The sequence below is a fragment of the Phascolarctos cinereus genome, unplaced genomic scaffold, assembly GCF_003287225.1.
Source record: "Phascolarctos cinereus isolate Bilbo 61053 unplaced genomic scaffold, phaCin_HiC Scaffold_3;HRSCAF=262, whole genome shotgun sequence".
Lineage (NCBI taxonomy): Eukaryota > Metazoa > Chordata > Mammalia > Diprotodontia > Phascolarctidae > Phascolarctos > Phascolarctos cinereus.
This window is the reverse complement of record NW_027555736.1, coordinates 200,327,654-200,353,270: the sequence shown is the minus strand read 5'-3', so window position 1 is coordinate 200,353,270 and position 25,617 is coordinate 200,327,654. Positions and strand designations below refer to the sequence as shown.

The 25,617-nt window shown below is 34.5% G+C and overlaps 1 protein-coding gene across 6 annotated transcripts in view; it reads right to left on the bottom strand.

Moving 5' to 3' along the window:
* Positions 1-25,617, bottom strand: part of NOVA1 (NOVA alternative splicing regulator 1) — a 160,021-nt gene that overhangs the window by 29,485 nt on the left and 104,919 nt on the right. For all 6 annotated transcript variants that reach the window (XM_021004295.2, XM_021004298.2, XM_078151410.1 and 3 more), the window contains exon 3: positions 13,862-14,028. In XM_021004295.2, coding sequence (XP_020859954.1) covers positions 13,862-14,028 — 167 coding nt within the window. The remainder of the gene's footprint in view (positions 1-13,861; positions 14,029-25,617) is intronic.

Here is a 25,617-nt window from a genome sequence, read left to right as displayed (position 1 = left end):
TCCCTAACCAGTTGTTTCCTTTTCTTCTTCCATATGTGCTTTTCAGTGTTCAGAACTTTTCCTTCATCTTTTCTTCCCCCACCCCCCAAAGCCTTTCCTTTGATGAACTGGAACTGATCTACTGTGATGGTTTCAACCCTAGATAATTCTCAAATTTATATTGCTTATTCCAAACCCTCACACCAGCATCTCCAACTGACAACTCCACTAGAGCGTCTGGTGACAACTTGAGTATCAATCTAATCTATTCTGTCCTCAAAAGAGGATTCTTCAACAGGGCAAGGAGCTTGGCAAAAATCTAGAACATATTAAAAATGATTATGAATCAACATGGTTTTTAAAGAAAAAGTCACAATAAACTCATTTCCTTTTTTGACAGGGTTACCACATGAAAAGATCAGGAGAAACTTTTAGTATAGCACACCTGAACTTCAGCAAAAACTTGACAATGTCTTTAACAACATCGTTTTAGAAGAGCGTGTAAAGATGTAGGCTAGACAAAAAAATATAGTTAGCTAGATTGAAAACTAATCGAAAGATCAGACTAACATAGTAGTAATTACTGTGAAAATGTCAACCTGAAAGTTGTCTTTCATAGAACTTTTCTATGCCAAACAACTTATCTTAGTCTCTGTTCTTTTAAACACTTGCTATTAATTACCTGAATGAAGGTACACAACATTCTTTACAAATTATAAATAATATATACTATCTTGAGGCAGAGAGCTAATACATTAGAAAGCATTATTGGAACCATAAATATCTAGATATGCTAGAATGATGAGTAATCCCTATAAGATTAAATTTTATATGGATAAAAGCAAAATCATACACTTGGGCTCAAAAAAATTCAAAGGAACAGGATGAATGTGAAGGTCTCACAAATGGCTATGTTAAAAAGATCTGGGGATTTTAGTGGCTAGCAAACTCAATATAAGTCAACAATTGGACACAGCAGCCAAAAATGCTAACATTATTTTATAAACCCATGGCTCTTTGAACTCTTCAATGTGGATATTCCCTATAATGATGCAGACCACAAGCCATCCATCCCTAACCATGTTCATGTTTTCCCCTAAATTCATCATGGGCGGGGTTGGGGATTGATCCTTACATTCTCATAACTTTGTGTTGATATCAATATAGCATACGGGCTGTCTGTTAGTTATTTATCACTCTCAATACATAACTGGCACATCTTTTTGTTTTCCACTCACATAGTCTCTGATGGGATCATTCATTCACACCACTTTTATATAATTTCTCATTTATATGTTATATAACTAAGTAATATGATTTTTACCTAAATATTTAAATGCATCTGTGATCACTCAATCAATCAACAAGCATTTAAGTCTTTTTGTGTCAGGCAATGTGTTTATGAATATGGATATTCCCTCCAACAATGTAGGTTACAATCCATCCATACCTCCCAACTTGTGGTACTCTTCTACATGTACTCCCAAATGTTTGCCACAGGAGGTGCAAGCAACATGTCCGGGGCCTTCTTTGATTTTTCCCAACTTCATGAAACCAATGCAATACAAAGGCTCTGTATCAGTTATCTCTTTCTCTTGTCACATGAGTAGCCCATTTTCTTCTTATATAATATATTTCTTTAATAGCATGTTTTATGCCACTTTCTTTTTTATGGGGGGTGGGAGTGGAGGATAGTTTGTTATTGGTTATCTGTTGCAGCTCACTTATACCAAAAATGTGTCTCTTTATTGCTATCAAGATGGATCTTTATTTTTAATTCTTGAGAAATTTTGTTTCCATGACTCATAGTCATAAAAGAACAGAGGCACAGTATTGGAATTGAAAATATTAGACTCGTGTTTTTGAGAAAAGTTTGGGATCATTAAAGGAGCTCTATAATTTCCCAAAGACAATTCAGCTCATGTTCCTCTTGCTTAATTCTGGGTCCAATTCATTGTCCATTTGCACTGTTTATCCTAGACAAACTGGTAAAATACAGAGTTTAATTTGGACTTGAGTCTGAATTCTGCCTCTGACACTGTGGTCTTGGATTGCCACTTCAGCTTTCTAAGACCAGTTATCTCATGTGAAAAAACAGAGGTTTCATTATATGACTTCAAACATCCCTTCTAGCTTTAAATCTATGATCTATAACCTCATAGATAATATATGCTAAATATAATCTTACGCTACGTTGACAGAAACTGGGACTGGAAGTAGGATTTGAGCTGTATTAAAAGTAGTAAGGGAAGACAGAGGTGAGGAAGGTATGCATTCCAGGTACGGAGGACATTTAGTGAAAAGGCATGGAGTAGTATGCAAAAAACAGCAAGTAGGCCAATATGGATAGGTTGTAAAATACACAGAGGTGAGTAAGGTGTAAGAGGACTGGAAAGGTAGGAAGAAGCCAGGTTGTAAAGGATTTTAAATGCCAAACATTGGATATTTGATCCTGGAGGTAACAGGGAATCACAGGAGTTTATTAGGAAACAGCTGGAGTTTATTGAGTAGGAGGAGTCTATAGGAGTAGACTGACATGGTCAGACCCACACTTTAGCAAAACCATTTTTATAGCTGAGTGAAAGACTGGACTAGGAAGGGACTTGAAGCAGGGAGACTAAACAGAGGGTTATTCCAAAAATTCAGGCATGAGGTGATGAGGGCCTACACTAGGATGGCGGCAGTAGTGGAGGAGAAAAGGGGCCATATAAGAAAGATATGAAAGTAGAAATGAAAAGATTTGGCAACAAATTATATATGAGGAGTGGGTAAAAAGGAGAGGAGTCAAGGATGACTACAAGTTGAAAGCTTGAGAGTCTGAGGAATGTAATAACGAATAATGAGTACTACAATGAGTATGATAATATAAGAAAGTAATGAGTATAACAATAAGTAATGAGTAAATAGGATAATGATAGTGCCCTCGAGAGTAATAGGAAAGTTGGGAGAACAAAGGGTTTGGGGTAAAAGATAAAGGATTCTGTTCTGGATACACTGAACTGGAGATGCTTATAAGACATCTAGTTTGAGATAACCAAGAGGCAGTTAGTGACGTAAGATTGGAGGTCACAGAGAAACTAGGACTGGATATACAGGTGTAGGAATAATCAGTATAGAGACCATAATTGAATCCATAGGAAAAGATGAGATCACCAACTGAGTTAGTATAGAGGCAGAAGTGAAAAAGCCCCAGGACAAAGCTTAGTGAGACCAGGATGAAGAGCCAACCAATATGAATGAGAAAGAGCAATTGGACAGGCAAGGAGGAGATCCAAGAGAGATTGCTATCCTGAAAACCTAGAAATCCATGAATATCCAGAAGAACATGACTGACACTGTCAAAAGTTGAAGAGTAGTCAAAGATGAGGACTGAGAAAAGACCATTTATTAGATTTGGCAATTAGGAGATCATTGGTAACTGGAGACAGTAGTTTTAATTGAATAAGAAGGTTAGAATCTAGAACATCTATGAGAAGCGAGTAAGAAGGAAGGAACTGGAGGTACCCACTATAGATGGCTTTCCAAAGGATTTTATCCACAAAGGGGAGAAGTGATATAGAATTATTGCTGGTGAAGGTAGTTGAATCATGTGTGTTTTTTTCTTTTAAAAATAGGGACATGTTTGTAGGCAACAGAGAAAGAACAAATAGAGAGAGCTTGAAAATTAGAGGGAAGTTGATAAAGGGGACCATCTGCTAAACATGGAGGTGGAGGAGATCTAAGATGCCTCTTGAAAGATTTCCTTTGGCAAGGAAATGGGCCACCTTTTCATGTGAAACAAGAAAAGGAGAAGACAGTGGAGAATGTGATATGATTTGAGGAGTGGGGATAGAGACATAAGATGAGGTGGGAAAAGGGAACTCTCAAAAAATATTCTCCATTTTTTCAATTAATTATGAGGTAAGGTCCTCAGTTGAGAAGGCGGGTGCAGGAAGGCTTGAAAAGAGATGAGAATGTTTGGGTCAGCCATTGTGGTATGGTTAGAAAATTGATCGTGGAGATATAAAAGGATTGCCTTGCTCTAAGGAAGGCCTGGTTGAGACAATATAATATAAATTTCTAGTAGATCCTGTCAACATGATTTTGTTGAAGGAACTAAGATATTTAAATTCAGGATAGTGTACGTTGGGTCTAGTTCAGTAAGGAAGAGGGAAAGGAAGAGAGTGTAGCCAATACAGGGAATACTATATAGGAAAAAAAAACTCATGGTGGAGATGAAGAACAAGTTTAGAGGTTAGGGAAAGAAAGAATTATAAAAAGATTATGAGCAAACAGAGGATTTTGGACTTTATGAACATGGAAATGTTACAACTATGAATGATGGTATAATGAGTGGTATGGCCATCTTTTGTATGGCTAAGCTGAGTTGGAGTGGGTCATAAGAATTAAGGAGCATGAAAAACTGGCAGGTTAGAGTGTTTGAGGGAGCACAAATATGTATGCTGAAATCTCTTATGATAGTTGGAATTGTGACTGAAAGACTGTGAACCAGGCATTGAACTTATTAAGGAAGAAGAATGTCCTGGGGATCCATAGGGATCTGTACTGGGCAATAACTTTGAATAGTGCAGACCTCAAAGCAGGGGAGGTTGCGGAGGGATGGTAGTAGAGAGAGATTCTGTAAGGGGCAATGTGGAGCAAGAAATATTCCATGTACTTGATGATGGAGAGTATGATGAAGTATAACCAGTATTGGAAAAGAGGGCCAAGAATATGGTGTCATCAGGAGAGAACCAGGTCTTAGTGAGTTGCAGAAGATGGAAGGAGAAAGGAAAAGATTCAAGATGAAAGCAAGTTTGTTAACTATGAAGCATTCTGAGCAGAGTACTGCAGAAGAAGCAGTGGGACAGGGTTGAGGAGAATGGGATTAAGGGAACAGGCATTTGAGAATGGGGAAAGTAGGTACTTGAGGATTTAGAATCACTATGATGGCATATACTAACCACTAAAGAATACAACCAGGTTGAGAATCTGTGGTTGGAAAGAGTTCCAATGAAGGAGGCAGGTGATTAGACTGTTCAAGGTTCTCCCTCTAGATTCCACTTCTTAGTAGGTTATGGAGGTATGTCTTATCTTATGAAGCCCCCAAAACCTATCTCACCTTAGGTAGGAACATATCTTCATATGGCCTGGGTAATTTGGTCAGGAGGCAGGAGGTGGGATTGGAAGGTGGATTTGGTCAGGGGATAGCCTGTTAAATCCCAGAGAAGGCACAAGTGTAAAGACTGGATCCTTGGCTAATGTAGGGATTGCTGGGAAGATCCTGTAGGGATCTGAGGATGTGTACTTTGGAAAAGTAAAAAACTTGGAGATATGAGTATGCATGATGTCTTTTTTTAAGGTTTTAAGGCCATCATATGTGAGAAGAATTAGACTTATTTAATTTGGTCACCAAAGCATAACTGGGAACAACTGGTCAAAATTCCTGTAAGAGATGTTATGGCTCTTCACAAGATAAAACTTGCTAACAATTAAAGGTTTCTTAAAATGGAACAACCTATTTCGAGAGGTACTCAGTACTTACTGGTACAGCTCTTGGAATAGAGACTTTGTTGTACATATTGTAGAAGGAGCTCCTGCTCATATATATAGACTTAACTTGGTAAAACAAACAAAAACATTCACGTCTCTTTCAATTTTAACATTCTATGATTTTCTTCATCATCACTAGTTTGTACTTTAAGATTTTCATGACTTGTGAAGTCATTAATGGAGGCACTCTTTTTACTGGTATAGAAAATATCCCAGCCACACTTTTAAATTGTGTAAGCATGGTTCTTTTCTTTTTGTAAAAGCAACAAAAAAGTTCCACAAAACAATAATGAACCTATCCAATGTGAAGAGGGAATCTATCCAATGTAAAGAGGGCTTTTTTCTGGGTCTTTTTATCATTTTTTTAGATAAAAGTGCAGCACTCAGGCTACCAGTCTGTTGTTCATTATCAAAACATTACTGTCTCACCAGTTTGTTCATACATGTTCTTTTTTCGTTAGTTGTAGCCTTATACCCACCATGCACCTTTTCATAGGCATTTAGGTCACCAGTATTATAATTCTTCTGACATTATAGGATTTCATGATTTGAAGCCAAATAGCATCACTGACAGAAAATTCAGGTTTTAAATATGGACTTTAATGGCAAGGAGCAATTTTGGGTCATTGAACATGATCCAATTCCTTCTGTTTAATTCTTGACCTAGACTGCTAATCATCTGCAGAGCCCTCCCAAGTTATGCATATGGATAGACTAGCTCAAACGTATTAACACTTGAACCATATATCAAAAATCATTTATAAATTTTTCATATTTCTTGCCTTTCCTATATGGATGCTTAGGCCTCATGTCTTTGAGAAAATATTATTAGGACTGCAAGGCCAGATTCAATCAAGTACAGTGTTATCCTTGAACACCTTTTTTTTTTTGATTTTGTAAAGAATAAATAGTCTTCACGAAACTGGCAAATACGTTGATAAACTTATGCATCACTAATTTACGCTTTGTTTAACTTTGATATTCAGAGGATGACTGAAAAATGTTATTTCCACAGTCATGTCTATCACAAAATCTCATCTTAACAGGAAAGGGAGGCATCTTTGTGTAAATTATAAAAATCTTTAGGGCTGTGTTTTGTTCTACTGAATGAGCTTGCTTTTTTTTTTTAATTGACAAGCAAGACATACTAAGATCTCACATTCACTATACTTGTCAACTGTGTGACTGTGAAGATATGGTCTGATGTAGGGAAAAAAAAAACTGGGAAAGTCAGTCTCTTCTCTGCTCATATATTCATTAAGTATACCCTTGATGCTTACCATTCTCATAAAGATTTTTTAGTGAACAAAAATTACCCACTTAGGTCGGTAGCTATTAATGTCTTCTTGTTCACATTTTCTGCCAATAAAATCTTTTCCTTTTTGTAGAATCTTTCCTTCTTAAAAGTATCTTGAAAATCAATTTCTGAATATTTTTCCCTCCCACCTCCACCACTCAGATATAGGGCAGGCTTTATTTCAATACACAGAAAATGCTCACCACCAATCCAAACAAACCATAAATGACTCACAGTAGCCCATAAACAGTTGACAAAATTTTCCATCCCTTTCTGATGAGTCTCACCTTCAACACAGAGACCTATAAAAGCCTCTGGCTTTATGGCATACCCCTAGGGAATTAGACTCCTCCTGGAAGGAAACAAAATCTGAATAACTCACAAAATCCGAATAACTCAAAATAGTAACAGCGAGTAAAATCCAAATTTTGTTTCTTTGTACCATGTCTTAGTCCCTTATTTATCCTCCAGGTCCAGGGCCACATGTGCAATCTTCTATTCCTCTAGTAGTTTAAGGTTCAGAAATTTCCATGACTCCTCTGAAAGCCTGAGATTCAAAAACTCTCATAGCTTATTCCTTTTTTTAAATTTTTAAAAAAAAATTTTTAGTGAGGCAATCAGGGTTAAGTGACTTGCCCAAGGTCACACAGCTAGTATGTGTCAAGTGTTTGGTGTGAGGCCAGATTTGAACTCAGGTCCTCCGGACTTCAGGGCCAGTGCTCTATCCACTGAGCCACCTAGCTGCCCCCTGCTTATTCCTTAGTACCATTAAAATTGTGTTGCCTCCAGGACAAATTCCTTTTGTAGGTATTTGATGAAGTTCACCAACTCTTCACCTCATCCTATAAGTGCCACTGACCAGTAATTAGGTATTGAGAGGCTAGAGTCCAAATATGATGTTTTCACTATTGTTGTTACTAAAATGAAATCACCACAGAACCATAAGCAGATTGTCCTGGGTTTTTTGTTTGTTTGTTTTTCGTTTTGTTTTGTTATTCCCTCTTCCAGATTCATATACAAATATTTGCTCTCACGATGATATGGTACATTTTTTCTTAAGTGCTTTCGTTATTTTGTGTGTTATTCTGCTCACAATTTTCCATCTTCTCCCTCGCCAATGAACTTATCTCCTAAACAAGTGTTTATTCTGATCTTTGCCTCACCGTGGGCACCTCTGGTGAGAAGTCTTGTTGCCGCCAACATAAGCAGTTGATGATCTGTACACAGAGAGTTGATTTCTAATAATTTTCACAGTAATAACCAATTGTTGCCTGTCTTTTAAGATAATCAATTTCTAAATGTTTTTTTAGATATGTGATTTTCTTCATGTTCAATGCCTTTCAATTACTTTCATGAAGAATATGTTTATGACATAAAGACATGAGAAACCGGATAAGTCCACGAGTATTTAATAATTAACCAAATCTTCAAAAAAATTTTTATTGTCTTCCTCCATGCCTACCTCTAAATTAAATTACTAGTTTTCAAAGTATATAGTGACTTAGTTTGAGATAAACTTATCAAGTTCTTTATAGAATGTCTCTAGTTTTTAATTCCCTACAATAGATGTTGATATATAAGCTGAAATTATCACATGGCAGAATTATCACTTCCTTTAGGTGCATGCTCTTACATTTATCTGTAACTTTTTAACTGATTTGAAAGTTTTATTTATAGCGAAAATGCCAACATAGATATGGTTTAGAACCTTCAGTAGCATATTCACTTGCTGGTTCTTAACAAAGAGTATATTGCACTTAATATTTCTAAGTGGTCTAAAAACTGTGAGTCTTATCACCATTCTGACATTGCTACTATTCCTGTACAGGAGAGGGCTAGATAGGACTGAGGTCCTATTTTTTTTTTTTTATCCATTTCCCAGACTGCTGTGATCAAAAGCAATCACTACTTTAATCTTCCTTTAAAAGCACTTTCACCATGGCTTTTCATTGCCTATCGAAGGGTTTCCTCAAAAGACTAATCACAACTTTTAAGACTAGTTTTGGTTCACAGGTCAAACTTTTAGCCTCACATTTAAGTTTCTGTTCATGATTTCATTTTATCTCTTCCACAATATATCCTCCATTACAGAAAAGGTGGTCTTTCTCATTGTCTACCAAATGTGACATGATACAGTTAATAAAGCACTATATTTGATGTTACTGGATTTGGATTCCAATCTTGATTTTGAGACTCAGGACTTTTATTCTTTGGGTCAATTATTTTATCACCCCTGGGACACTATTTTCTCATTTGCAAAATGAAAGGGATAGATCAGATGGTCTCTAAGTTTCTTCCCAGTTTTGGAACCTATGCTCTTTTCATATAGGTCTATTTGAATTCTGTCTCTGCCACAGATCAGCTGTCAGGCCATTTAACCTTTCAGGGTTTTAATTTTTTTATCTTTAAAATCAGGGAGTTGGACTAGTTGATCTGTAAAGTAACTTTCAACTACAGCATTGTTCCCTTCCCTCCATCTATCTAATTTCAACCATTATCCTGTGAAATCTACTTCAAATCCACAAAAACTTGCCAGCTAACTAGCCATTTGTTCTTTTCTCTTCTTTTACCTGCCTTTGAACTTATCGTTGGTACTACTCATTTAGTCACTTAAAAATATTGCCTTCTAAAATTTTATTTCAACTGTTTCTTGTCTCAGGAAAAAAAAAAGCATCTGGAAGACAGAACCAAGGCATGAATTTCATTTATATCTTCCTAGTCACACAGTACAGCTTTATGTGCTTAGTAATTCTCATTTTATATCTGCTGAGTCAATGAATCAAGTATTCTAAAGTTGCTGTTGATTTTTTTTTCCTTTTTGTGAGACATGACCTGTGATTTGATTAGTGTAGAGAAATTTCAGTGAGGAAACTCCCTCTAAACGCTGCAACTTATATTCTATGGCACAGAGAGGTTAAGTATGTTGGCTAGGACCACAAAGGCTACATATGTTGGGGGGGGAAACCTAAAAGTCTTTCAGATGTAGAAACTAACTTTCTAATGTAACCTCTATGCCATGCTGCCTCTCTAAGATTAAAAGTAATACATCTTAAAAATTAAAATTGAAAAGTCATCCATAGTACTCTATCACATTATAACAATGCCAATTTGGCAAAAAATATTTTCCAGGAGAAATTACACACAGTATAATTCTGCCAGGGTTAGCTAGATTTAAATCAGATGGTTTGTGGTAATTAAGCAAAAAATCTGACATTTTAATTTGACATATTTTTAAGCACAAGAGAATTAAAAAAAGCCAATACTTTACATATTTTCTAAAGCAGAGTTTTTGATAAAGGCTGATCAGAATCAAGGGCTAACTGGTTCACAGAAGCTACAATCAGAAGTGGGACAAATGTCTTCTGTACTACATCATTGTGCTCAAAGATTTACATAAATAGTCTGTATGATTTAAGAAACTAGGACTTGTATGAGATATGATAATGCCTACATCAACAGTATTAAAAGAGGTAGGTTCTATCTGATTAACTTAAAATCAGTCTCACTAAGATAACATGCTTTAGGCTTGTTCATATTAAAGAATATGATATAAAATAGTATTAGACATCTTTTAAAGATAATGCTATTTTTAAAAAGTCAATTTACTAAAGTCCGAATTACTTGTATACTATTAGAAGAAAAATATCATTTTGGGGAAAATGGAGAGATGTTATCCAGATCTTAAACTAACATTCAAAATTGCATTTTGGAAGCATCTGTTCTTTATGGAAAACTTTAAGGAAATTTTTAACTTCAGCATTTTAAAAAATTTGTTTGCTGTTATACTTAATATCTCACTAGACTTATGAGCAAAACAAAAAGTATTATATAAAAATTTTAGACAAATGCTTAAAAAATCATGTCAGATCTGAGCACATAAATTTTTATCCCAAAGCAAAAACAAAAAAAAGCTGAGTGATTGCTTCCGAAGAATGCAAAGTTTTAACAAATCAAACTTTTCTAACAAGAGACTCTTAAATAGACCTCTATCTTAACTATAAAATATTATATAATTTACGTATAATATTTTAAAATCTGAGCAGTAGAGTTGCTTTTTAAAGTTCTCAATCTACAAATAATTATGAATAGTATCCCTTTAAATTAAATTCCAATTAAATTCCTTTAATTTAAATTTACATAAATGAACTGATGTGTAGAGAATAAATAGTTAATGGTATCAACAGAGAACTTGAAAATCTGTAGACTTTCAATTCAGAATTATGTAAGTTGAAAGCTTAGAGGAGCCTAAAGTACCATCTAGTCCAATCCCCTCATTTTACTCATGAAGAACCCTGAGGCACAGAAAGGTTAAGTTGTTGTTGTGGCCTACCCCAAATCATAAGCTTCATGTTAGAGCCAGGATTAGAATTTCCCCAGCTGTCCACTCCTACTTCCAATTTAGCTCTTTTTCCATTGCATCATGCCGCCTTTACTAGCAAAATTAATAAATTATCCAGCCTCCTTCCTTATTTTTGACTACTCTTTTATTATGTTGCTTCTTCTTAAGGAAAATGGGGTATAAGGGACAAATTAAATTCAAATGTGCAAATTTCAAATGTTAAGGATTAATTTCTCATGAAAGAATTATGATCGTGAATTGTTTGGGCAATTCAAAGTTTGTGAAAAGGTATTAGGAAACCTTTTCTCCCCTCTTATATTGTTCTAGTTTTTTTCTAAGCAGTTCTATTGAACTTAAAAATGATCTCATAATTTCTATATTTTTTAATGTGCAACTTAAATTCTAAATATGTTACAAATAATTAAAAATGAAAATTTTGGTAAATGCTCTGAATTAGTGTAGTATCTTGCCTAAGTTTTTAGTTTAAGGGAACAGGTCATCCTTACAAATATTTGTTTTATATAGCCTTTCTCTACAAGCCTTGGAATACATGTAAATCTGCATTTAAAAAAAAGTTGACTTTAATTTTGGTAAAATGTATGCGGTACAAATAAAAACAAGGTAAACTTTCTTTACTGTTAGTTGGCATAATTTGTTTCTGGCTCAGGATATATGGCTGTCTATAAATTTTATACGAATGTACATACAGAGGATTATAAAAACTTATGCAGTGATATTTGTGGTGTTTTCCCATAAACAAGCTGCCAATAATCAGACTTTTCATCCTATTAACTGCATTTTAATTCTTTCAAAATTCAGATATTTTTCTAACAGCAACATTATCCTCACCATCTATTGTAATAAATGACAGAAGAGAGAGAGAGAGAGACTGAGAGTGAAAGAGAGAGAGACAGAGAGAGAGAGAGAGAGAGAGAGAGAGAGAGAGAGAGAGAGAGAGAGAGAGAGAGAGAGAGAGAGAGAGAGAGAGAGAGAGAGAGAGAGAGAGAGAGAGAGAGAGAGAGAAGTTGAGGGTAGAGTGTTAGGGCAGAAATCCATTGACCCTCTATCTGTGGGATGCTCCAAGAAGTCCTAAACCCTTGGTGGTTTTTAATTACAAATTTCTATACAGGTCCTATTATCTGTAGTTATACTGGACAAACTGATAGTTTGATTTCCATGGCATGAATCTTTAAAATAATTTTTATGCCAATAATGTTTTTTCACTATTTATGAATATGCATCATATTTAAAGTTTTACAGAAAATGGAAAAAAGGATAACAGAAAAAGCCAATGTTGTTTACTGTTGTCAAGTTTGCAAAAATCCAATATTAACACACAAACACATTCATTTTATCAATTTATAGAGACTGAATTTTAGGTCATGTATAAACATATAGATTATAGAATTTTACATTAAAATTAATATAAAATAAACTATATATTATGTGATAAAATTGACTACATACTCTTCATAAAAATACTAGGGATTCCGATTCACTATTTAGTGAATATTATCCTATAATAAGGAAATGAGTTTTCCATACTTACATTAAGGTAGTACAATATGTTTACATACATCAATTTTCATACTAGTAAACACAATAGGCTTATTTTTTTTAACATTATCAACTCACCAGATTAAAAAACACAAATTTAATAAGTACTTCTTGGCAATGCATTACACCAACTATGCCAAATATGGCTATTTTTTATTAATTATATATGGCATTTATATATCATATATGTATGTATGCATGCCTATACACACATACATACCTATATACATACACACAATATTGTAAGAATAAATTAAATGTCTAGGTCAATCAATGAAGTAACAATGACCTTTCCACCAAGGCATACTATTGCATCCATAAATTGGTCACGACTTAAAGTTAGCTAAATTAACAAGACTGAAATACAGATCAATACTTGACCACTACTATATGATATTAAACATATTTGCAAATTAAATACAGCTTATGGCAACATTTTTACCATATATGACTATATAGGATTTCCTAAATTAAAACAGTCTTCCTCAGTATCTTAAAAATTAACCAAATAAAGTTTGATTACAAAAAAATTCTTCTAATAAAAATTAACATTGTATTATAATGTCTTCTATGTAATAACTATAAGTTATACAGAACAAAATACTTGATTAAAGTATAATAATACTTGTTATGTATACAAATTTGCTAATACTTGTGTAAGTAGGTATAAAAAATGCTGAATCTGACAAATGAATTAGCAAACTAGAATTTCATAGGCAAAAACAAAAACTAAAACTGAAACTATAGTGTACGCTCCAACTATGATTTTTAACAAAAGAGTATTGGGAAGTCTGTGGGTGTTATTTCTCTTTATGTTTTTTTTTCCCCATAACTGATGAAAAAATGAGTCATGCATTTTTAAGTGAATAAAAAACCCTACAACTTAACTAGAATGTGTCAATGGACAATATATAAGCTTCTAATGAAAAAATTCATGTGTTTGCTCCTTGATATGGTAGTTTGTACATTTTAGGAGGGGGGAAACAACTGTATAACAATAGACAAAGGAGGTTATGGTGACATTTTTTAAGCAAAAAAAAAATTACATACTTAAAAGTTATATTTAAAATTAATGGTTTACAAGATAACCCTTTGCTTAAAATGCATTTGTACTAAGTTGCTAATGTTTTTCTTTCAGTTCCCAACCAAACACTCACTTGTTTGATGCGGTCTGGATTAACTGTGGTCTGAGGTTGTAGAATACTGACTGGTTCTGTCTTGGCCACATTTTGGGGCATTTCTCGAATTTTTTCAGCAATGAAGCCATGAACTGCATTTAGTGCTTCAACTGTTCCCTGGATCAAACACACCCGTTCTGTAGTGCCTGTAGAGAAAAAAAATAATACTCAGAAAAATTTTATTGTATTGTTTTGAAAATCAGGTAGCTAGGTTTCTATTTAGCTAAGAACATCAAAAAATAAGGTAGGTGGACTAATATGAATAATGTCCTTTTCTGTAGCTCCAATTTACATATTTAGTTCACTTGAGGGCCACAATATTAAGGTGTGGGGTAGGTCTATTTTACATTCACTTTGTCCCTCCTTTCTTCCTCACTTCTGTATGGGAAAATATTAAGTATATTTTAAGTCAGTGATATCCTGGTCAAAAGTAGATATCACTCAGGACACCTACCTGTGTTTCAACATAAAGGTATTGGCTTCAGAGAAGCCTATCAAATCCTTCTGTCAGCCAAAATAATTTATTGACTGCTAGGTGTCAGACACTATGTTAAGCACTGGGGATAAAAAAAAGGCAAACAAACAAACAAACAAACAAACAGAAAAGCAACAAAACTGAAAGAAACAAAACTAGTACCTGCTGTCAAGGAACTCACAGCCTAATATGGGAAACAACATGCAAACACCTATGGTACAAACAAGCTACATACACGCAGGATATTCAACAGAATGAAGGCTTTAACATCAAAGGAGAATCGGGAAAAGATTGTTGTGAAAAGTAGGATTTTAGCTGGGACTTGAAGAAAGCCAAGAAAGCCAAGTAGTGAGAGAATTCCAAGAATGGAGGAGAACCAGAGAAAATGTATAGCTGGAAGATGCATTGTCTTGTGCGAGGAACAGCAAGGAGGCTGCTATCACCAGACTGAAGAGATTATTGGGATGAGTAAGGTATAAAAAGTCTGGAAAGGCACGAGGGGGCCAGGTTATGAAAAGTCTTTGAATTCTAACCACAGACTTTTAAATCTCTTTCTCTAAATACTGAGGAAGCATATGCAGTAAACATATGGGTGAGCTGACAAAGAATCTAGCAAATTATTCCCTTATACTATTGACCTGAATGGGAGTGGCTAATTAATTTCAATAATGATGGTTTCTCTGGACCTAGCTAGGAAGTTCACTGAATAAGAAACAGTTCTCCTCTAGGTTCATCTTTGAAGCTTTTTCACGTTAGGTCGAACCCGCCAATGCTTGTGCTGTGCTGGTAGTGAACATGAGAACTCAGGGTCACCTCTGTGTAATACGATAAGATGTCAGTTTAGGGCTTTAATAATGATACGATCAGATGAAAAAACATATAGGCAGTGGTATTATTTTCCCTAGATTTTCCAGTTTTAAGTATTATTAACCAAACTTTTGTTTGTTGCCATTATTAGAGGGAAAAAATTAGGCAATTAGGATTATAAATACTAAGTATAGTTTTGGAGGGAAGTTATTACTGCAATGTAAAGTGTACATGTTATAATCAGTTAATGAAACTCATTAGAAAGATGGGGTACAAGTTTTCAAATATTAAATATTTAAATATTAAACTTTCTACTAATAGATATGATCTAGAAACACAGGAAAAAAAATATAATTTTTTAATGGGCTGCCAAAGATCTTTACCAAGGAGAAAAGGTATTTTTACTTTAGGCAAAGAGCAAGTACAGTAGTTCTGAATGAAACTCCCTAAGCAAAACCATACTCCTTCACAAATTCAAATATCAACAACACTGTCTCACTGTTTTAATATATACACACACATACTCACAAAGAGTCATTTTAGTGCCACACTACTGATAATTTTCAGTGCCACTACTATTAATTGTCTGTGATTAATTAGCAAAAAAAGATGTTACTTGTGTATACATGATCAATTTTACCTGTTCATTAAATTTATATATATATCATTTTACTGCACAAAGTTAATGTATAACTAAATTTGATCAACATATTATAACAATGAGGGGCAGCTAGGTGGCGCAGTGGAAAAAGCATCGGCCCTGAAGTCAGGAGGACCTGATTTCAAATCCGGCCTCAGACCAATCACTTGACACTTACTAGCTATGTGACCCTGTGCAAGTCACTTAACCCCAATTGCCTAAAAAATAAAAAAATTAAAAAACCCATAAAAAATATATTACAACAATGAGAAGTAGTATGATATAGGGCTATTATACAGTAGTATAGTGACGTACAGAGACTCGGGGTCTCAAGTCTGGGAAGAGCTGGGTTTTAAGTCCCACTTTTGATACATACTGGCTATGTGACCCTAGACAAGTAACTGAACTTCAATTAAGTTCTAGACAATTGTCGAAGATGTTATGTTTCAGAGAAGATGCCAACTTAAAGTGACAGGCGTTTCCTCATCTAGAATGTCTATTACCTATTCCTATTATATGTAATTCTATTAATAATATCATATAATTTTACTATAGTTATTATCTCATTTATTATAGATCTTATTTCCTCCTTAAATATATAGATCCAGGGATTTAGAAGGCACTCAAGTATTTGTAATGGGTTAATAAAAAAAAATTCTATGATTTTCTTGATAATCACAAAAATTCTAAATGTGACTTTTTCGCAATTAAAATTTTTCATTCATGTTTTATGAAAGTAAGGTATATGGATCTGTGTTTTAACTTCTGGAGATAATTTTCATAGTTTCTTTATAAATGCCTTTGATTCTTAGAGACAGTGCCATTTCATAGTAGAAAAGAAGAAAAGTCATTCATTTCACTTACATATACTAGATTTTGGTAAAGATGAATGAAATAGGAAAGTTGACTCAGTGCCTGAATGATGTAGGTAGTGATTCACTTTAAATGTAAGCATAATGCACATATGCCCTACTAGGGAGTTACTGACAAAGATTCCAGTTAATCACACAGAGCTCACTGACTCTAAATGTGAACAAATTAATGAATTTAATACATGTATTAGTGTATGTCGTCATATGTATATGATATATACATATATAGATAGTCACATAAATGCGCTAGATTCTAAAGTTCACATTTCATTTTATGTAAATGATACCCTGACTTTATGAAAGAAATTTAAAATATTACAAATTTAAGAACAGCATTATAGAACCTTCAAATTCAGAAATATTTGTAAATATAAGAACATTTCATTATATAACACTATCCATTTTGTAGAATGGTAAATATAATGACTAAATCTATAAGCTATATACACAGTAAGGAGGCTGACTTCATGCATGGCCTATCTAGTAAGTCTCATTACATTATAGTTGCACACTTTAAAATGATTTAAAATTTTAATTTGCTTTACCTTTAATTTTTGGCCAGTATTTTTTAATATTCCCAGAGTAACTGTATATTTATAAGTACAAGACTACAGAAAACACCATAGTTTTATAATATTTAGCTATATGATAAAAGCAAAAAAATTAAAATAGCTTTTAAAAATTTTCATTTTTACCCATATTCATATGTATATTTTTATTAGTTCAGGTCAAAGGTTATTTGCCACTCATCTCTTATATTAAAAAAAAATTCCAAGCAACTCTTAAAAATGTTTATACAAATTGTTTATTTGAAAGCAGACACTGTAAATACATATATGTATATATGTATATATATATATATATACATATATATATACATATATACATATATGTATTTTAAATTTAATAGTAACATAAAAGGTTTCCCCAACAGCCATAAATTAAACTATGACTAAAGTATATCATCCTTTCTTCTCCAGAAAGTTTCTGCTCTTACAGGTCAGGAAGAAGAATCAGAAGTAATAGTATACCCATGGAGACTGATCATTTTCATTTACTTAAAAAAAATTGGACAATTCAAGAGCATTAGAAATGAAAATGGACTATTTTAATAGCATGGCCTTTTACAAAACATTTTAACAAAAAAGTAATGATTCCTTTTATTACTGTATGTGGAAAACTGTCCAATGTAATGTGGGTTTGAGATCTTAATGTACTTTTTTCTATCTCTTAATCAGCCTTTTCTTTCTCAATGTTAACTCCTGTGGTTCTTGTGTAAAATGACCTAATTCTAAAGGGATGCTCTAGGGAGTCTTTACAAAGATGTATTAATTGTCCACTAAATGACAAGAATGGATAGAGATTGATCAAGGCAACAACTGTTCTTCTCTAGGTCAGCAGACAACACAAAACATAGATCAGGTTACATTCATGCTTCTGGAGCCAAACACGAAGTGCATTTACAGGGACATGTACTGTCAAAACAGGGAAAGGAAACCAGTCAAACCTAAATAGAAAATTTTATCAACCTTGGCACGGACTCACTAAAAAGATTTTACAATCTATGCTGTTTTAGCAACTGCAGTTTAATATGACACATGTCATGTCATACATCAGACAGGATTCCACTATTTTTCACTTTGCATAGACCAGTGCAAGGTAAATGAAAATCACTGAACTATGAAGAAATTCAATTGTGTAAAAATAAATTTCACATAGTGTATGAGAGAGAACTTGGAGATAGTTCACAATTGCAACACATTTTCTTTGAGGATGAAAATATCTCATTTTCATTAAAACTACCACAAAAAGAAAAAAAAACAGATTGTACATCCACCATTGGGAATTGCTTTAATTCTTAGAAGAAATGCTGTCATATTCCACTGAATTCTAACAGCTTTTCACTCACAGCATAGAGCGTACAGTACAATAATTTATATGAGGGAGTTATGCAAAAGGAAAACTGCCAGGTATATGGCCAACCTGTATAACAAAAATGAACCATTAAATCATTGCCATTGGTGAGGGTTTTTTTGGGGGTGTGTGTGTGTAGAGAAAGGACTATTTAAAAAGCTATTAGGTTCCATTAGTGTCTAAAGTAAACTGCAAGTTATCATTTTTAGTTAACAGTAGCTTTTATTATCTGCAGAGGACTATTAACCAAAGCTTAAAGTAATTTATATAGAAAATATTTTCTCACTGCATTGTGTAATCTGAAAATATCTTTGAAGCAAATCTTTAATTTAAAAAAAATTAAGAAACGACAAAAAAATGGCAAGGAGAGATTAAGATCTCTTTGAATGCACAGTAACACAACATGATTTATATTTCTGAACTCTGCAAATTCAAAAATGTTGCTATTTTTATTTCTAATAGAGGTTAGCTTTAAAATTGATCAGATAAGGGGACTGGAAAACTCCATGTTCTGCAAACACATTGAGGACCTTATCTGAAGCAAACATAAGACAATACAGAAGTAGATGGTTATGGGATTGCTGTTTCAAATAGAGGAAACAGACCTGCAACATCATTGGGGTAGGCAAGCATATCTGCAACTGTTCCATTAGACTGTGAACTCCTTAACAGCAAGGACTGTTTCTTATCTTTCTTTGTATCCCTAGAGCTTAGCATAGTCCCTCCTCCCACATGGTAGGCATTTAAATGTATCCTGATCCACTGGATGGCTGTTCCATAGCCTATACTCTAAAGAGAGCAGCTTGGGGCACCAAGTAGTTCAGCAACTTGTTTAAGATCCCATAGGTGATACGCATCAGAGATGGGACTTAAATTCAAAAAATGCTTGGTAAAAATCTGGTGTTTAAAAATATTCATCAAATTATTTTAAAAATCAAGAAATACATTCTTTACATTCATTATATTCTTATAAAGTATATGGGCAGTGGTGCAGTGGATAGAGCACTGGGCTTGGGATCTAGAAGACTCAACTTTCTGAATTCATATCTGACCTCAGATACATACTAGTTGTGGGACTATGGACAAATCATTTAACCCTGTTTACCTCAGTTTCCTCATCTGTAAAATGAGCTGGAGAAGGAAATGGCAAATCATATCTTTGCCAAGAAAACCCCAAATGGGGTCAGGAAGAGTTAGACATAACTGAAACAAATGAACTTCTCTTTAAAGTATAGTTTAGCAACCTAAGACTTTAGTAAAAGGCTTGGCTAACCTTTGTTCTACAAAAATTAATATGAACACTAGGTGGGGTCATAATCCCTGAGTGAAACATAATATAAATTTGGGTCCCAAGAAACATTTTTCAGAAATCACCTTATGTACATTATGTACATATGTACATAAAAATGTATATAAAAATAGCTCAGGTGCTATTATATCAAACAAACTCCTTCACTTAATGTCACCTCAATTCTGTATCTTTTCAATTTAGGAGCTAATAGGCAACACATCTGTTTGTTTGTTCTATTTAGGGTTAGAAATAAAGGAAACAGCTAGCACAGATTATCTTCAGATCTCTGGTTTTAAAAGACTAATGACTCTAAGCCTTGCTTCCTTAGTTAGCCACTGATTTTTTGACTTTTCTCTACACAGACCATAGTTTTATGAGCAGCTAATCCTCAACCAGCTGAATAACTGATCTTCATCCTAAGGCAGTAGTTTTCAAAATTGATGCAAAAATACACCCCTTTTTGCAATACCCCTATGCTTTTAATAAAACACTGTATGCAAATATTTATTACCACTTTTATAACATACAAACATCACACACATATTAATTACATTAATTATTACTATGTTCTATTCACTGTCACAGGAATATAGATTTAAAGACAGAAGGGATATATAAGATCATCTATACCCTCCCTCCCTCCGACTTCCTTTTTTTTAAAATTGAGAGAAAAAAATGGATTCCAGAGAATTTAAGCGCTTTGCCCAAGGAACAGAGCTAGGGTTCAAACACAGGTCCTCCTACTCCAAACTGCAGTTCATTTATCTGTAAGAATTCTTTCCACTGCACTGAATTGACTTCCAAAGGCAAAAGAGAAAAAGTGATGGTTGCTAGAGGTCCCCTTCAATCTTGAAATTTCCTAGCCATAGCTTATTACTATATCTCTAGGAAAGGGAGGAGAAAAACTCGGGTTTGTTGCTCCACCCCACGGGGTATGCTCTTTAGTAGTTCTTGGAACTGACTCAAGGAACCTCCTTTACCCATGGTTGGTTGGGGAATGAGAGAAGGTCCATATGGGTGACTGGTGGGCAGGAGAGCGACATATGGAACAGTGGCATCCTGACTGCAATACTGGCTAGCTCTGAGGGCCCTGGACTCTGGGCGCTGACCCCACCCACCAGAGGGGAGGGCTTGATGGAGAGTGGCATCTGACTGACATCATAAGCACTTGCCTCTTCCCATCTTTGACTCCTTTCTCTTTTCCTTACCTCATCAGTTATAATGATCCTTCCTTGAAAATATTCTTAAGCTAGTATTCAGATTATGATGGCCTCAATTACCTATCCAACATTGTTTCTAATAATTTTCCAATATATAATATCTGTTTTAAAGACTGTGCTCATGGGACCCTGACATAAGACACAGAGAAGGAGAGAACCAGCCTCAAAGTCAGGAAGACCTCGGTTGAATTCTTGTCTTTGACATATAGTGTCACACAAATAGTGTGACCCTGGACCTGAAACCTTTGGCCTTCCATGCATTAAATAATTCTCTAAGACTTTAAGTTGCAGAGAAGGTAAAGATCTACATTAAAAGAATGCTTACAGGAAAATATTTCCTTACTGGTGAGTTCCTTATACCAATATAAACTGGACCCTATAAAGGTCCAGCTCTATATTGAAGAGAAGGTACAGACTTGCATTATTAGAAGTAACAACATTTGTTCCTGCTTTCCCTAGACATGGAATTCCTACTCCCTCTCATTTAAAATTCTACATATCATTATTTAAGGTCAATACTATCCACTACTTCCTCCACCAAGCCATTTCTGACTACTCCTGCCCACAGTGATCTCTTCTGTATTACTCTTAACCCTTATATAACACATATTCTGCAAGACCTAATTTTGTACTTAATTTGTCTTGCACTAGTGTCTACGGGGCAGCTAGATGGCACAGTAAATAGCGTGCTGGGCCTGGAGGGAGGAAGACCTGACACTAAAGATATTTACTGGCTGTGTGACCACGGACAAGTCACTTAAACTTCTGTTTGCTTCAGTTCATTTATCTGTAAAATGGTAATAATAATAGTATCTACCTCACAGCATTGTTGTGAAGATCAAATGATTTAATAACTGAAAAGTGCTTAGTATAATGGCTGGCACATACATAGTAAGCACTATATAGGATGTTGGCTATTATTATTATTATTATTATTATTAGTCTCATGTGCTGATTTCCTTTTTCTAAAATTATACTGTAAATCAGTGACACTGCACAAATTCAGTACTTCATGGAGTTTTAACTCTCTGATAACACCTGATAGACATTTCCCATAGAGAAATTTGACACTAGAACATTAGTTTCTTAGGATCCTTTAAGTCTTTGGGCCCCCAGGCCTTGCAGTGTCTGCAGGGGAATGCATTATGTCCAAATTACCACACCAACTTCATTTTCTTAATTAAGAGTATTGTTTTTATTAGGTGAATTTTCTAGTCCTATGCTGATCTTCAAGCACTATTTCCCCAGAGTAGATTTGTTTCAAGTTCTTTCTTATTTTCCTTTTATTTCCCAATTATCTTAGGGCTAATACAGAGTAATATGCCCAGTTTATAATTTCTGAATATATTATTCTTTCTCAGAACCAACCACAGTATATGGAAGAATACTTCATTTTAAAATGCAAAGGCACTTTAAAAAAGGACTCTAACTGAAAATATAACTAACAATGAATATTTTATTCATAATTGTTTTTAAGAAAGAGCACCAAAATATAGTTTAGTCAGATGAATTCCAAATGTAAAATAAAAAAAAAAATCTCAGAAATGTCATGTTATGCCACCTAATTAGCATTTTATTTTCAAGTAACACACTGTTGATGATAAGGAAAGCATTTTTATAGTTTAAAAAATATTTTGTGCTAATTATCATAGTACTAAGTACTAAGCTAAATTTAAACTGTAAAATAAAGAGGAAAACTAATTTTCACATTACTTTGGAAGAGAATAATTGAGAGACTCATTTTAAATTAGATGACTTAGAGTTATATCAAACCAAACAGTGTAAACAGACACCAGACACAGCAACTCTCTTCTATCAAGGGAGAAGATAAATTAATATGAAAATCAGGACAAAGCCTAGCTTATGGAGTTCAACTCAAGTCCATGAATTACCGTGCCTTTAAATGTACAGCCAATGCTACTTCTGAAGTGATTCTTCCAATTTGAAATATCTAATTCAACCCCAAAATTTCAGGGGGAAAACCAAATCACAGACAACTCTTTAATTGGACATGTAATTGGACCCAAGATAAACAAATTAGCATATCTACACAATAGAAGCTGAAAGGGAAAGTTAAAGGGAATAGAAAGGGGAGGAAAAAGCAATTTTCTGCTGAGAGCAATTTATACTACAAGAAAGACATTGAGAGTATGTTTCTGTGAAAATGTAATCTAGTCTCAAAAATCAGGTTAAAGAAAGAAAGGGAAAAAAAACCACTTTTCTCTCTTGGCAAAACATGAACTAAACTTGGCATTGAGATACCTGAATGTTGTTCCACCAACTAAACCAGAGATAAGACCATGGTAGCTAAGAGGGTCTAAGACAGGATAGCTTTGAGTGTAGGTCTGACAACAGACTTCACATGCGATATCCAATAATCACCTAAGTACATAATGGTTCATCAGAATAAGGATATCTACCAGGTGATGATTTATTACTTGTTTTTGTCCAAAGCAACTTATGCAGACCAGCTACTAAGATCTGTGATTCTTCAGTCACAATGGCATCACAGACCTTCTACATACAAAAGTTAAGTGTTTTGATAGTATTTCTGTATGACTAAGTATTAAGTATCCGTGAGGTACACTCAGTGGAGATACAGAGATGAAATAAGACAGCCCCTTGTTTAAGAAGCTTTCAGAAAAATCAAGGAACAATGAGAACACACAGACATTTGAAATACAAAGTAGAATGTTCAAAGTTCTATGATTGATTTGGGAAGTGAGAGATCATCTCAGGGTGAGGAGGAAGGAATGAAACTACAAGAGGCTTCACTGAGGAGCTGGATAGAGAAAGATGGGAATAATGTCAACAACAAGAAATCCTAGAAGGAAGGAGGAAGTCAATTTTAGATACGTAGGGTAGTGTGATCAATGATAAAAATATAAGAGGGCTTTATGAGACTCGGACACGGTGAGTGCTGACACTAAAACCTTGGATTAGAACTAAAAAGTTTTGAATCCAGAGTTTGCTACTTCTTAGCTGAGTGAGTTTGGCCAAATTACAGAATCTGAGTCTTGGTTTCCACATTGATAAAATGGGGATAGTAAAACTTATATCATTCCATCTGATAAGAATGGAGTGACAATTACATGAGATATGTGAAAGGATATGTCTTTTTATCTATCTATCTATCTATCTATCTATCTATCTATCTATCTATCTCTATCTATCTGTCTGTCTGTCTGTCTATATTTATACATAAACAATTACTATATAACCCTTTCTTTTCAAAATATCTTTCCAAACAATCTTAACAGTTTAAATTTTACCCCAAATTCCTCCCCCAAATCAGTTACTTTTTTTTTTACTTACAAATAAACCATACCACCTCCAGAAAAGGGCTCTCTGTAGTGTAAGAACTGTTTACCTGTATTTATATCTAAATAGCTAATTTCAATGAGACAAAGCACAGGAAGAAAAACAAAAAATAGAGTACAGAATACTCATCCTAGACTGGACATTGATCTTTCTCACTGGTTACTGCCTAAGGATTGACATCATGGCATAGTGAATAGAGAGCTGATTTTTGAATTTAGGAAGCTCTTAGTTCAATTTCTGCCCCCAACATATGCTGGCTGATTGCCCTTGGAGACAAGCCACTTAATCTCTGAGAGCCCCAGACAACTTTCTAACTTAGAGTCTGTAGGGTTTTTTTTAAATTGATACTTGCATTTCAACATAATTTCCTTTGTAATCCTATGTATTTTATGTATTTAAAAACATTTCCTAAGAGAGAGGGCTCATAGGATTCAACAGAGTACAAACCACATACACACACTGCTTTGAGACTATAAAGACTGAACTGGTGGAAATTACAGGTTCAGAAAGAGGAACTGAGAGCAATGGGTACAAGTTAAAAGGAGTCAAATTTTGGCTTGATATCATAAAAAAAACTTCCTAAAAATTAGATCTGTCTGAAAATGTAATGGACTACCTAAGGAAGTGGTAGGTTCTTTTCCTTGGAGATATTAAAGCATATTCTGGCTTATAACTTGTTGGGTATCTGAATCGAGATGCTTTTGGTGAATGGGATGGAACTCTAGGCACCTTCCAATCCTCAAATTTTATCAAGAGCACATGCACACATGGATTTCTACTATTCAGCTTCGTGAGAACTGTATAGGACTTGGGGCTTATATTATTCTTAGCTTCTAGAACATCTTGCAGTCTCCAGGTTACTACATACCCATATTCTTGGAGTCAAATTATATAACATAAGCACATTTTTAGAACAAAAACAAAAACACAAATCCCCTTTAAAAAAAGGATTTGTTCTGTGTAGTTTGGATGCAAAGGGCTGCACTTGAGGACCTAGGGGGCCATATGTGGCCTCAAGGCTGCAGCTTCCCCAACCCTGGTTCAGTCGTTTTTCAATCATGTCCGACTCTTTTTCACTGACCCCATCTGGGATTTTCTTGGCAGAGATACTGGAATGGTTTGTTATTTACTTCTCCAGATCATTTTACAGATGAGGAAACTGAGGCAAACAGGGTTAAATGATTTGCCTAGGGTC